We start from the raw sequence: 15,227 nt of genomic DNA, 5'->3' as shown, positions 1-15,227 counted from the left end.
CAACTTCAATGAAGGAAAACTTGATGAGATGGTGTTCGAAGGTATAAAAGAACAAATTGCCCCAAAATCATTGGCTACATTTCAAATAATTGCCTACCAATGCTTACATGATGATAATAAAAAACGACCAACATCACGCGATGTGCTACTACAACTCAAAAAGTCGTTGGAATTCCAAGTAAGTTTCATACACTCGTAAGAATGTATCAAGACATAACTAAACAAACAAAATGTACCTTCTTTAATAAGTATAAACAATAGTTCTTTTCTGATAATAACGAATGAAAATTCATTGTCAATGAATAAGGTCCAAAATTTTTTAAGAACCATTTTTGGTTGGATATTTTTATGTATTATTGAAAGTACAAAACAAATAGATATCTAAATGATAAAGGATTTCACATATTTCAATATATTTCATTTGTCAAGTGTCTTTTGTGTTTAGAATTTTAAGAAATGGTATAAACCGTTTAGCTTCATTAGTCAATAGTTATTGTCATGCTAAATTAAAACACAAAATTCTTTGGTAAATATAAAGAATTACTTAACTAATTTCTTTACTAAACGAAAAAGTTATCTTATGCCCTTGTTCGTCTTTAACTTTTACAATAGAAAAATATAAAGAAGTTGGTATATACCATTACTAATTTTACAAACCAAACTTTAGCCAGAGAAGTTGGTATCAAGTATACTTGGTATAATATTGTTGTACCGTTAGCAAAGTTTTTGTACCAAATACAACTGGTACGGTATATAGTTAGGGGAAAAAAGGATTGTTGTCGTACCATGTTCACCCAGATAAATGATGAGTGAATTGATATATAAATTTCTGATTTGTTTAACTAATATACAGGAGGACTACGAAATATGGGAGCGCAAATTGCCCAATGATTATGAACAAATATTTAAAATGTCAAAATTTTCGGAGATCTACTCTACTGAAAAGAAAAAAGACCTCCACAACTTGCTCTCCAAAGGAATCATCCTTCAAAAAGGCACAGAGGTATAACTCGTTCGCTTATGCAAGTCATTGTGTTTTTTGTATTCCTTGCATCCTTTCTTGTAAAACGTTTATGAAAACCAATTGACTTCTTTAATTTGTTAGTTTTCATACTTCCCCTTGATATTTTTTAATATATTAAAAAATTACCCCTTCGACTTCAGAACTTAAATACCCGCACATGATCAATCACAATTTTCCATGACTAGCTAGAATTTTTGCTTTACAAAATTTAGTATTCATTGATTCATGTTATTTGTTGATTCTTTTGGTCTAAATGAATTTTTTTCTGACAAAGTACCTTGATTTATGTACACACACACACACACACACACACATATATATATATATATATATATATATATATATATATATATATATATATATATATATAGGTTCAAATGTTTTTCACATCTATTGTGTGCTAGAATGCACCAATAAGAATTTACTAAAAATTAAATTATTATTTAATCAAATAAAGATATATATTAAATATTTCCATAATTATATGTATATTAAATGATATCCATAATTTTTTTTGAACGGCAAATACAAATATACCAAAATACTCCTGAATTATTCCATTTATGTCCACAGTGAGACTTAAATCCTTGACTCAAGGAGGGAGGACAACATCGGATACTGTTGGACTAAAAGCTCTTTGGTAAATGATATCCATAATTATAATTCATTTTTATGGAAATAATTAAATTCGTCACTAATATCAGCAATAATATTCTTTCAGAATGAATTCGCATCTAAGTTTTCATGTATGAGTTCGTATTTTGTTTAATGACCCACTCACTCAAAATACAACAAAGTTGTCTTGAACATGGAAAACGAGAATGAATTCTAGCAGAATGAAAGTTTATTTAGAAGAATAAGAGTATATTCTAACAGAATGTGAGTGTATTCAAGTAGAATACATTATCGTTCTTCAAATTCCATGCAACTTTGTTGTATTTTAAGTGAGTGGACCCATAAACAAAACACAAACCCATACATAGAAACCGAGATGCGAATGCATTCCGAAAGAATGTTATTGCTGACATTACTAACGAATTTAATTAGTTTCCATAAAAAGAAAAATTATAATTATGGATATCATTTAATATATTTACAATTATGAAAATTATTTAATATCTATCTTTATTTAGTTAAATAATTATTTAATTTTACTTGATTCCTATTTGTGAATTCTAGTACAAAACAAATGTAAGAAACACATGAACATATATATATATATATATATATATATATATATATATATATACACACACACACACACATACACACACACACACACACTCACACACTAATAAATAAATATGTTTATTCTCATATTGACAGGTGTCATACTATTAGAACCCTTCATTAATATTATATGTTACTTATCTTTCCACTCGTCAGCCTATTAATTATCAATTTCAAATTTAAAATTTAAATTTCTCATTTTAATTATATTAAATTAATAATTGATTCTCAATTTTAAATTTCATATTTTAAAATTTTTCACTCTAATTATATTACATTAATAACACTAGATTAAACAATAAAATAAAATTAATACAAATTATAAGGTGATATAACTTCATGTATTTATTCAAATCAATGATTATAAATTTATATAACTAACAAAATATACCTTAAGTAATAATTTATTTAAAATAATTGATTCATAATTTTGATTTTTTAACATGAAAGTTTAGTTAATTTTATAATCGTGGTTCTCACGGGTTAAAAACTACAAATATATATATATATATATATATATATATATATATATATATATATATATATATATATATATATATATATATAAACACATATATATGTAAATGAATCTTTCTCTTACGCACGTATGCACTCGCACACACAATACGATACATGTGTGGCCGTGTGGGAAAATAATAGAAATTAGGTTTGATTCGTGTTTATTATTATTACAGTGGTTTTTAGTAGGTGCTAATGGAGAAAGAAATCAAATGATATCAGCATGGAAGTTTTTATACAAACAACGCCAGTCATATAAGTGGGGATATGTTCCATACTCAAGGTCTACTCTCTTTCTCTATTCCACTCTATTCCTTGCCTTACATCTTTGTGTGTATGAACTATGACCATCCATAAACATACAAAAATCTTAAATCAACCACTAAGGATGTGACATATGTGTATGTGGGTCCACACATCCACCAAGACGACCACACATATGTCCAATCAGAGGGTTTTTTTAGCAACACCCAAATGGCTCTCTTTTTTATTATTTAGTTTCTTTTATATTTCAATTACGATGAGTGTCTATTAAATTAACAGTATTATCTTCTTTTTTTTTTGAAATGTCAAATATAATTAATATCTGTTTTGAACTAACATCATGTATGTGATACTCACTTGATTAAAGTGAAGCATATGCCATATAATGGCTTACACAAATAGTCAAACACACATTTAAAGGAGAATATCTACCCACTAACGTTTGACTAAGTCTAGAAAGGAAAATAAAAAATACACATAAAATAACTAACATAAAATAATCAAACTAGCATGCATGCGACACACATGCATGGTAAAAGTGTTGCTTAGTAATGTTAATGTTACCTCTCAGTATCGGCTTCCACAATGTCCATGTCTTTGTGAACATGTCTGGATCTTGATTGACATTGTTCACATATCTTATATTGATCTCTGGTGGCTATCGAGACCACCAAATAAAAACCTAAATACGACAAAAATGAAATGTAGTAGCGCTAACAGGGATCGAATCCACAAGGATTGGTTCGAATCAAATATATGCATTTAGTTTCTACAAAAGAAAATTTTCAAATGAAAGAGGGGGGGTCTTAAAATATCAAGTGCGATAAAAACTAATTTATAAAAAGAAACTAAAATAACAAAATATAAAATCTATAAAACAAAATGTTCCAAAGCCGGGATAAATCGCAATTTCAACCAGTTGACTAACCATCATAATTTTGTGGTGCAATAGGTTTGATGGATCCTACTTGGCTATAACAATTTAATAAGCTTAGGATTACCTAGAATTCTCTTAGTTAATACAATGGTTCGGGAAACTCATAACACAATTTCTTAGTTGAAGTCACAATTTCCATAAATCTTAACTAGCATTAAAATTTAAAAGTCACCAAATCCAAGAAGAGTCAAAAAAGATTCACCACCATGTTGGAAAAAATACTTTCTTGATTGTGTGAAGTGAAAACAAACACAAGAACCATTTGTTGCTTGTTAATTTGAAGGTCTATTACATAATCAAGAAATCTACCATTTGTTGCTTGTTAATAGAAGTTTTACTAGAAAATATTTCCGTAGAATATTATCAAAACCCACACAAAATTATTCCTTTTCATTTAGTTGTTCTATATATTCACCTAACATTGGAATTAAAAACTAATTACTCATAATAATACTAACAATAGCCAATGTGGGACTAGCCCACTTGGTAGATGATTTTGACTCTTAGATTGGAGGTCTCGAGTTCTAACCTCGCGTGAACAATTTCGTTATTCTAACTTCTAACCACTAACCCGGCCGTTCAAAAAAAAATATCATATCCTTGAAATTGTCACTTCTTGTTGCTCCAAAAACAACATCCATAATCAAAATATTTATATAAAATTAACCTAATTTAAATTACAGAAAATGACTAACTAAGAGATACAATATCATATCCATAATTAGTTACAGATAGATTAGTACTTTTTATGTAATTAATCATTAGATTTGGTTTTTGATTTGTGATTCTATCTAGATTTTGCACTTTTACATTTAATGAATGTTTGATTTTGATTCCTTTTATCTTGATCACCTAATCTAGGATTAAATCAATCTAGTTAATCAGTTGTTGAAGTCCGTAATTATTATAATGAACTGGTAATAAGTAGCAAATATAAGATAGGTTCTGTGTTGGGATTTAATTTTGATATAAACTGAAATTTTATATTTTACGCTTCCGAGCTTGTGAGAAGTATTGAATATTGCTTGGAATTTACACAGATCATAATGCTGCTTTTTTTATTTGATTAAGAGCTTGTTTAATTAAGTTAGTAAAAAGTTATGATTAATTGAAGAGCTTGTTTTGGTTAATTAATTATGTAAAAAAGAATATACTAGAGCTTGTTAGTTGTTCTCAATACTAGCTATAATTATGTCAATGTTGATTACATGAATACATGATTAGGAAAGTTGCAGCATAGCTGAATTTGTTTTTTTATTACAAAATTTTATTTAGTTTATTTCATTACTATTTTAGTTTTTAAATAATAATAAAAAAATCGCCCTGTTTTGAACTTGTTGTCTACTATTAGACGCGTCTCCTATTAGATGTCTTCTATTAGTTGTCTCCTATTAGTTATCTCCTATTTTATTTGCAACTCTTTCACGTATTGTATATATAACCCCTTTGGGTTAATTGTTGAATAATTAGAAAGAATACGTTAACCTTATATTTGATTCCTATAATTAATGTCATTAAAAACTATTATGTCATTCTAATATGGTGTGTCTCAATTTCTATGTAGTATGTATACATATATTGTTCATTAATTGATTAAGTCATTGATTCATTGTTAATCAGTTATAAGTCATACCATTCAATTGTTATTATATTATCTACATGTAGCTTATTTATTAGTTATAATTGCTAATTAGGCGAAGATAAAAGTAGTATTAATTTTTTAATAGGCATTCACTAAAAATGAAATAGTCTTCATTATTTCATTGCTATCGCTACATAGCATATAGGTAGGTTGTCGCTATTACCTCACTATTGCTATGGATAACACTAATTTGAGCTTTGTTCCAAATAAATCTGTTGATGAAAAAATTGCTTGTATTCCATGTCATCTTGCAAAACACCAAAGATTACCTTTTCCAATTAGTGATTCTTGTGCTGATTCAATTTTCAAACTCATATATGTGGATCTTTGGGACCATATAGATCAAAAACATTACAAAAGCTTCATTGTTGCCATATTTTGTGACCATTGTTGATGATTTCTCAAGGTCAACATGGACATTTCTCGTGAATGATAAAACCCAAGTCTTTATGACTTTATCTACTTTTTTTCATTCATGTAGCTAATCAGTTCCAAACTTCTGTCAAAATCTTAAGAACTGACAATGGAAGTGAATTCACAAATCACAATTGTCATAAACTTTTTTCCTCTTTAGGAATAGTTCATCAAAGAATTGTTTCCTATCCACCTCAGCAAAATGGAAGAGTTGAAAGAAAACATCATCTTTTACAAATTGCTAGATCTTTGTTATTCCACTCAAAGTTACATGTTTTGTTCATTCATTTATGGGGACATACCATTTTAATGGCTCCCTGTATCATCAACATACTCCCTATATTTATTCTAAATTGGGAAACACCATTCCAAAAGTTACATGGAAAAATTCCTTCCTATGATAATCTCAAGGTATTTGGTTGTCTATATTTTGCAACCAATATAACTCCTCATAAAAGAAAGTTTGAACAAATACCATGTGTTGTTGATTTGGATATCAGAATGGTCAGAAAGCTTTCAAGTTGTATGATTTGCAAAAAAAGAAAATAATCATGTCCATGGATGTTATCTTTTATGATCATTATTTCCATTCAAAGGGAATCAAGAAAGTTGAGAAGAGAAAACAAATGTTATTCCACATGCAATTAATGATGAAACTCAAAGCTTTGAAGTGAATACTCAAGATTTCATTCCTTTTGAGGATTACAACTTTGATAATATTTATTTTATCAATAAGGATGAGAATTTCAATATTCCTCAACAACCAGAAGTCCTTGAAAGTGATACTGATTCTTCAGTTGCAGAAAATGACCAAAATGCCCCTCATGGTCAAAAAATCTCAAAAGTAGTGGAAGAACACGCAAAACTCCATCTTGGCATAATGACTATGTCGTGAATTGTAATACTTCAAAAATATATTCAAGTTCTGAGATTAATTCAAAGAAATTAACTTCTTCTCAGTATCCTCCAACTTATCCATATTTTCATTTTGCCCTTTTAACCGAGACACATAAAAGCTTCTTAACTACCATTTCACAAATCAAATAACCTACAAGTTATAATGAAGCATGTAAAGATTGAACTTCAATGTGTTTGGTTCGAGCATGGAAGGTAGGTTCTCAACAAGTTTGATAGAAGAGAGATTATCACAAAAGAGAGGGATGACATACTCCGAATCTTGGTTTAAATCTTTTATAAGTTGTCTTAGCTATACACTTTTTTGAGCAGTCATGAACTTCAACTATGTCATTAATCACAAGATAACAATACATTAGTTTTTTAATTTCTTGAACTTATCAACTAGAAGTTCAAGTTTTAATCTAATCATTTATTTTCTTCTTACAAAGAACTAGTATATGTGTTCATTAAACATATTATTAGCGATAAGATCACATGATCACATGATATTCAAATGAATAGCTTAGATAAGATTATCCGTGTATTTTAGTTTGTATTAGCTATTCATTGTACTATATATACATCATATATACACGATTACCTCAGAGAGGTTTTATTGAGAGTAATCCCTATATGGTATCAGCTTAGGGTTCCGATTCTTTTTCTTCATCTCCAATCATGACAGACGGCTCCTCTTCCGATACTACTCTCTCTTTCAACACAATACTTCACATGATTACTGTGAAGCTTTCCCCCTCAAATTATCTGATCTAGCGAAATCAACTTATCCCCCTTCTTGCCTACCAAAAACTCTCCTATCACATCCTGGGCACCCCTCCTGTCCCTCCCAAGACAACCGTTTCCACTACTGCTACTCCTCTGGTTCCTAATCCGGCCTATGCCAAATGGGTTGAAGATGATCAGCGTGCGTTCCTTATTATTCATTCATCCTTAACTGAAACAGCCATGGCAGAAATTATTAGACTCACCACCTCTGAAGTATGGCAAAGACTTGAGCGTTCCTATCGTCATGACTCTCATGAACGTATGCAAACCCTCAGAGACTCTCTTCGGTGCCTAAAAAAGGGTAACTCCTCTGTTTCTGAATACAGCTCTAAGTTTCGATCATTTTGTGACCAATTATCAGCAATCGGTCACCCTGTGGATGAACTTGACAAATCACATTGGTTTCTTATTGGTCTTGGCTCCTCTTTTGAGCACTTCTCTGTCACTTATAGAGCAATTAAGCCTGCTCCAACCTTTCTTGATTTAGTCTCTCAAGCTGAATCTCATGAACTGTTCTTGGCCTCACTTCAAGAATCACCACCTATTGCTGCCTTTACAACTCAACAACAACGATCTTCTCAATCCTCTCGTGGTGGCTCTACCTATAGAGGCAGAGGTCGTGGCTCCAATTCTGGTGGTAGGGGACGTGGCAGAAGACCACCACATTGTCAACTGTGTCGTACAAATGGTCACTATGCAAGCTCATGCCCTGACCTTGCATCCTTTGCTCGTAAAGATACTACCCCCGATGAAACTCTTGCTCAAGCTTTCCATGCTCAATGTCACGTCACCAACCGATCTCCTGATTGGTATGTTGACTCAGGGGCTACATCGCACATGATGCCATCTACCACCCACTTGGACTCGTCTTCTCCTTATACCGGTCATGAACAAGTGATTTTTGGAAATGGTAAAGTCTCTCCTATTTCTCACATTGGTACTTCCACTTTACTTTCCAATCTTGTGTTATCTGATGTTCTTGTGGTTCCCAATTTAACCAAGAATCTATTATCAATAAGCAAACTAACCCAAGACTCACCAGTTGATGTGTTATTCTCTAATCCTTTCTTTACTATTCAGAATCGCAAAACAAAGGAAATACTAGCAAAGGGTAGATGTGACAACGGGCTTTATGTACTCAAACATGGTCATCAAGTGTTCTTTGCAGCTTCATCTTCTTCTCAACTTCGTGCCTCTCCAGAACTATGGCATGCTAGATTAGGCCATGTTTCTTTTGATACTCTTTTTGTTTTAAATAAGAATGGTTGTTTGTCGTTGACTTCATTATTACCTAAACCTACGATTTGTTCATCTTGTCAACTTGCCAAAAGCAAGCGTTTACCTTTTACTCTCAATGACAAACGGTCTTTAAATGTGCTTGATTTGGTTCATTGTGACTTATGGGGACTGCACCGGTTCCCGCAACAGATGGTTATTCATACTATTGCATATTTGTGGATGACTTCTCACGCTTCACTTGGTTTTATCCTTTGAAATCCAAATTAGTTTTTTCTCATGTGTTTGAAGCTTTTCTAGCCTTCATTCAAACCCAATTCAATTGCAAGATGAAGAATTTTCAATCTGATGGTGGCACCGAATTCACAAACTTACGAGTACGCACGTTATTAATGCAAAATGGCACTCACCATAGGATCTCTTGCCCTTACACACCGGAGCAAAATACCCGTGCTGAACGTAAGCACTGTCACATTACAGAAACAGGTCTCGCCATGCTTTTCAATGCTCGGGTTCCTGCTCGTTTTTGGGTTGATGCATTTAGTGCTACTGTTTACACCATTAATCGTTTACCTACTCCACTACTTCAACACAAGTCACCATATTAACTTCTATTTAACATACGCCCAAATTATGCCATATTCCATCCCTTTGGTTGTCGAGTGTTTCCTTATCTACGCAAATATTCATCTAATAAACTTGAACCTCGCAGCGCTCCATGTGTTTTTCTTGGATATGGTTCTCAATACAAAGGATATATTTGCTTCGATCCTTCCACAAATCGCGTTTACATTACAAGGCATGCAGTATTTGATGAAGCCTCCTTTCCTTTCACTGGTACTCCTTCTACATCAAAAGAGGCCGTTATGGTTTTTTCTGACTTTGATGAATCTGCACCGCTGCACTCATCGTCTTTTACACTGCCAACCACACCACCACCTTCATCATCATCACCATGTCACATCTGCTTACACGATGACCATGGAGCGCCATTTGCTGCCCCTATGACTCCCACTGATCATGAGTTGCCACTTGCCTCATCACCACCATGTCCGGATGTGCCACCAGTCACTCACCCCATGGTCACTCGCTCCCAAACAGGCGCACCCAAACCAAGAAGAATCTTGGATTTGCTGGCTAGTCAAATCTCGTCTCCATTGGTGCATTCTTTACTGACAATCAAGGAACCGCGAGGATTCAAATCCGCTGCCAAAAATCCCAAATGGTAGTTAGTTATGGAAGAAGAAATGTCCGCTCTTCGTTCTAATAATACTTGGGATCTTGTTCCACGACCTCCACAGACTAATGTAGTTGGCTCTAAGTGGATCTATCGCACGAAATACAACTCTAATGGTTCCATTCAGCGGCTCAAGGCAAGTTTGGTTGCTCAATGGTTCACCTAAATTCCAGGCCTTGATTACACTCATACTTTTAGTCCTGTTGTAAAGGCAACCACAGTTTGTATTGTTTTAACCTTAGTTGTTATGCATCGATAGCCCTTGCATCAGTTAGATGTTAATAATGTTTTCCTCAATGGGCATCTTACTGATACGGTTTTCATGGAGCAACCACCTGGTTACCAAGATCCTCGTTTTCCAGATCATGTTTGTCGATTAAAAAAGGCGTTATATGGGTTAAAGCAGGCTCCTCGCGCCTAGTTTCAACGCCTGAGTGCTTTTCTAATCACTCTTGGCCTCGTATGTAGTAGAGCAGATACTTCTTTGTTCGTTTTTAAGCGACAATCCCACATTCTATATTTGTTGGTCTACGTGGATGACATAATTCTTACCGGAACTTCATCATCTCTCATTCAACGATTTATTTCTAAACTCCATGATGAATTTGCCATCAAAGATTTAGGTCGCTTGAATTATTTTTTGGGACTTGAAGTTTCATATCTTCCCGGTGATGGTGGTTTGTTTCTCACCCAAACCAAGTATGCTCATGATATACTGGATCGTGCTGGTATGCTCGACTCTAAACCAATCTCTACTCCTTTATCCACTTCTGAGTATTTGGTATCCACTGGTTCTCCCTTTTCGGATCCTACCCTCTACCGCTCTCTTGTGGGCGCATTGCAGTATCTTACAATTACTTGTCCAGACTTGTCTTATGCAGTCAATCAAGTCAGTCAATTCTTGCATTCTCCCACAACTGATCACTTTCAAGCTGTTAAACGGATCCTACGATATGTTAAAAGAACCATGTCTTATGGTATTCTCTTCACACCACCTCCCACTTCTTCATTGGTGGGCTACTCGGATGCAGATTGGGCACGATGCATTGACACACGACGCTCTACTTATGGCTATTCTATATTTCTTGGTGGCAACCTTGTCTCCTGGAGTGCTAAGAAGCAACCCACTGTCTCTCGTTCAAGTTGTGAGTCAGAATATAGGGCAATGGCTAACACAACAGTTGAAATAGTATGGATAACTCATTTACTGCGTGAACTTTATGCACTTCCACCTGATCGGCCTACCTTATTGTGTGACAATCATAGTGCTTTATTTCTTAGCCAAAATCTCGTCTCTCACAAGCGTGCAAAACATATTGACATTGACTATCATTTTGTACGCGAACTGGTTGCATCTGGACGCTTGTACACTCGGTTTGTTCCTACATCTTTACAGCTTGCAGATATCTTCACCAAGAGTCTACCACGTCCACTATTAGAAGCGTTTCGTGCCAAGCTTCGTGTTGCTCCACCACCACTTTACTTGAGGGGGGTATTAGCGATAAGATCACATGATCACGTGATATTCAAATGAATAGCTTAGATAAGATTACCCCTGTATTTTAGTTTGTATTAGTTATTCATTGTACTATATATACATCATGTATACACGATTACCTCAGAGAGGTTTTATTGAGAGTAATCCTTATACATATAATTTACTGTGGGTTTAACAAGTTAAATATGATTAATACTCACTCATCTATGATATATAGAAATTTTATGGAAAAAAAAGAATCATAATTAAAGGTTAATGTTTCTTGATATATACAATAAAAGTAAATGTGAATTTGAACTCTTGTTAAATAATTTACTTTGGGTGAAAAGTAAACTGAAAAGAAACATAAAATCCAAAAGTAGAAGTGTGTATTCGCGGCATAGAGGCTATTCCTAATTTGGACTTTGATATTTTTAACACGCACAGGTTTCAAAAGGTAGCAGAGATGCTAGATTTTTCGAATCTAAAGATCAAAATGAAGATAAAAACTCAATTATTATCTTCGGGCGTCAATTATGGGATTCATCTCATCTTTAGAATTTGTGGTCCAAGAAAATCTCTAGCTAAGCAGATGTACGTAAACCTTAAGTACAAAAAGGGGAGAGGGAGCGAAACCTTACATGCATATTTCGCAACATGGAGAGAAGATGATTGGATGATGATTGAACTGTGTCGATTCTCAAATGACAAGGAAAATATTGACTTGGAGTTTCTGCTAGAAAGCCTTTCGCGATACTATTGTGGAAGCCATGGCATATATGTTGAAGGCATTGAGTTTCGAGCCATTGATAATGTAAGTTTGAAAATACTCTTTAATTCCCTTTCTTGATATAGGTTACACGTATGTTTATAACAGTGTGTTACAAATTCTTGTACAGGTGAAACATGAAGAAACGGATGAAATACAAGAAGTGCAACAAGTCCTGAAATCAGACTCAAACATGAATCTCATGCAACAATTGCCAACTAACCTTGAAGAAATATTTAAGAGATCTGAAAATGAGGATGGAGATGAAAAGGTTATTCTTTAATTATTAACTAATTTTAATTATCCGTAGGACGAATAATTCCTTGTGGGGTTTTGATAAATTCTCTCTGAACGTATGATGAATAGCTGTTTTTGCTCAACGAAGTGAACGGAAAGAAATATCTTATGCTTTCTGCAAAGGCTGCTGTTTACAACTATTCTGATGTGAAGCTTTTCAAAACAAAACCATCAATTCAATCCAGGTTTGCTTTTTGAACTAAATCCTAACCATGATTACAATGTGTTTAGCTATGCTTACCATATATTTGAAATTTTCTTATAATAAACCAGATTTCATAACTAGAAATCCTATTCATGTGTATTGAATTTTACAATACCACAACAAAAGCTTCATCTCATAAGTACACAACCATATTATATATGTAGATTTCTAGAGGTGATTGAGCTTCTACCACAACAAGTGCTTCGTATCAATTGCAAGATTAAAAGTCAAATGTTATCACAAGATACAGACTACGCGTGTTATCTTGTGTTCAAGCTTTCAGAAAAGTGTCGCGGGCTGCATTGCCCTGTGAAAGTACGAAATCTACTTCACCGGAACAAGAAAGAGGTTGAAATTATTTATTTTAGATCCCCAAAACCATGGAATTTACATGATACTAATCAAGCTCCACAACAAAGGCCAGATGGATGGATGGAAGTTAAGGTCTGGAAATTCAACCTAAATCATGAACTCATAAAAAATGATAGTTTTCGTGTGAATTTGAAGTTAATTAGTTATGAAGGGACTCTATCCGGCCTTATTTTATGTGGCCTTGAATTTCGGCCACTGTAAGAGCGTATATGTATGAAGTTGTTTGTTAAATCAATTGTATATATATAAATTTTTTATTAAATTGAATTAGCTATTGTTAATTCAGTCAACAAAGTAAGTATTGAATTGTTAATCATTGCTCTGTTATACAAGCTGTTGATTGTTATTGCAGTTAGATTTTGTGAAGCAGGTATATAGAGGATTTGTATTTTAATTGTTAAAATTAAGCAATGATTCCTTCACTCTCATGCAATTAGCCTACTTGTTATAAATATGATAATATAAGAGTCGCTAAAGCACAAACTAGAACACAGGTATATGGGTGATAACCAGGGAAAACCACGAGGCACTATACTATTGTCTTGATAAAACTGACTGTGAAAAGGTATTATAAGGTAGGGAAATTTCGATGGTGTTGAGAGAGAGAGCCTTATAGAAAAATCTTGAAAGTGATACAACTCGACGATTAGGTCAACATTATTGACTAACTAGGTGTAAGACCCATGTATTACATGGGTTCATTAAAGAAAACAAAATATAAATTTCAAAACATTTGAGAAGTTTGAATTTATAAGAAAAATTAAAAAAATATTGAATTATTAAAATTAAAGTGTTTTTTCTCTATTAAATTTAAACAAATAATTGAGATAAATAAACAAAGAAAACTAATGTGCTTTAATTTAGAAATTTTGAAATTAGAAGGAAAGTCAATTAATGTAATTGAAATGCATTTATTATAATTAATAAATTTAATTAAGTATTATGTAAAATTTAATAAAAATGAAACAACCATAAAATGCCACATGGAAAAACTTTAATTGAAAATAACCACAAAATGACATTTGGCAAAATCAATAAGAATGTGACATGTCGCAAAAAATTCTTTATTTATTAGGGAGGATTAGTAATTATTTAATTATTTATTCAAATTAGATGGTAGCTATCTTTATTTAAAATTAGGATATCTATTAGTATCTTTTACGTTAGGATAGGATTATCTAGTAACACTTATATATAGGGTTTCGATATGTCTTTTTGATTATGGAATAAGAATTATAGAGTTTTACTCTGTTTTGGGAGAATCCATGTGTTTCGAATAGCAGGTCTTATCAGAAAGAATCCAATAACTTCTAAACTTCATAAGTAAAATAAAAATATCCTAATTCCTAGCTAACTTGGTAGCCAAGTACCACACTTCCAATGCATGGGGAAATTGGCTCACACCATGCAACAAACTCCACCATGAGATGAATTTCATATTTAACATCTCAACGACAGTGTTGTGCAATAGCATAAGTAATAACAAATAATTAGGATGAAATGTAAGAAGAATCAACAAGAAAAAACACAATAATCGAATCCTTATTAGTAAAAATACTACAGAGGCAAAAAAAAGTTAACTACAATAAAAATCCTACACAAACCGAATATGACCAATTTTATAAATTTTTGCTTATTGACACGTTCTTTTTGGACTTGAGTATTATTGTCACATTTTAACCTAAAATCTCCACCTTGACAAACATACTAAGTCAACTGTTGTTTTCGACGCAAAACGTGGCCATGAAAGTCCTAACGGATCTTGCAACTATAACTTTGGACAACCAACTCATATCCACTTCAACCTTTCAATTCGATTAAATCGTTCACACCAAACCAAACACCTAGAAGTTTACCAAACTTCAAATCTGCTGACGAAAAAGTGTACACGCAATTATAAGAGGTCATACAAGTAATACAT

The 15,227-nt window shown here is 32.8% G+C and overlaps 1 protein-coding gene across 2 annotated transcripts; it reads left to right on the top strand.

The window, feature by feature from the left end:
- Positions 1-28: 28 nt before the first annotated feature.
- On the top strand, positions 29-13,622 carry LOC111915367 (F-box protein At2g02240). Of its 2 annotated transcripts, XM_023911028.2 has the most exons (7): positions 29-178; positions 854-1,003; positions 2,950-3,056; positions 12,111-12,477; positions 12,563-12,703; positions 12,799-12,914; positions 13,099-13,622. In XM_023911028.2, the coding sequence occupies exons 1-7, from the start codon at positions 29-31 to the stop codon at positions 13,505-13,507; spliced, it is 1,440 nt and encodes a 479-aa protein (XP_023766796.1). In that variant the 3' UTR covers positions 13,508-13,622. The 2 variants fall into 2 exon arrangements, with proteins under 2 accessions (XP_023766796.1, XP_042756719.1); XM_042900785.2 differs by lacking the exons at positions 29-178; positions 12,111-12,477; positions 12,563-12,703; positions 12,799-12,914; positions 13,099-13,622 and having other exon boundaries at positions 950-1,003; positions 2,963-12,102.
- The last annotated feature ends 1,605 nt before the right edge of the window (positions 13,623-15,227 follow it).

This window comes from Lactuca sativa, chromosome 1 (genome assembly GCF_002870075.4).
Source record: "Lactuca sativa cultivar Salinas chromosome 1, Lsat_Salinas_v11, whole genome shotgun sequence".
Taxonomy (NCBI): Eukaryota; Viridiplantae; Streptophyta; class Magnoliopsida; order Asterales; family Asteraceae; genus Lactuca; species Lactuca sativa.
The sequence above is the reverse complement of the archived record's forward strand: the minus strand, read 5'-3'. Positions and strand labels throughout refer to the sequence as shown.

Bases quoted from the DNA above. Each gene is read 5' to 3' on its own strand.
- LOC111915367 (XM_023911028.2), top strand. From the start codon at position 29: ATGGTGTTCGAAGGTATAAAAGAACAAATTGCCCCAAAATCATTGGCT. The intron at 179-853 runs GTAAGTTTCATA...ACTAATATACAG, and splicing joins AAAAGTCGTTGGAATTCCAA to GAGGACTACGAAATATGGGA. The intron at 12,704-12,798 runs GTTATTCTTTAA...TATGATGAATAG, and splicing joins ATGAGGATGGAGATGAAAAG to CTGTTTTTGCTCAACGAAGT.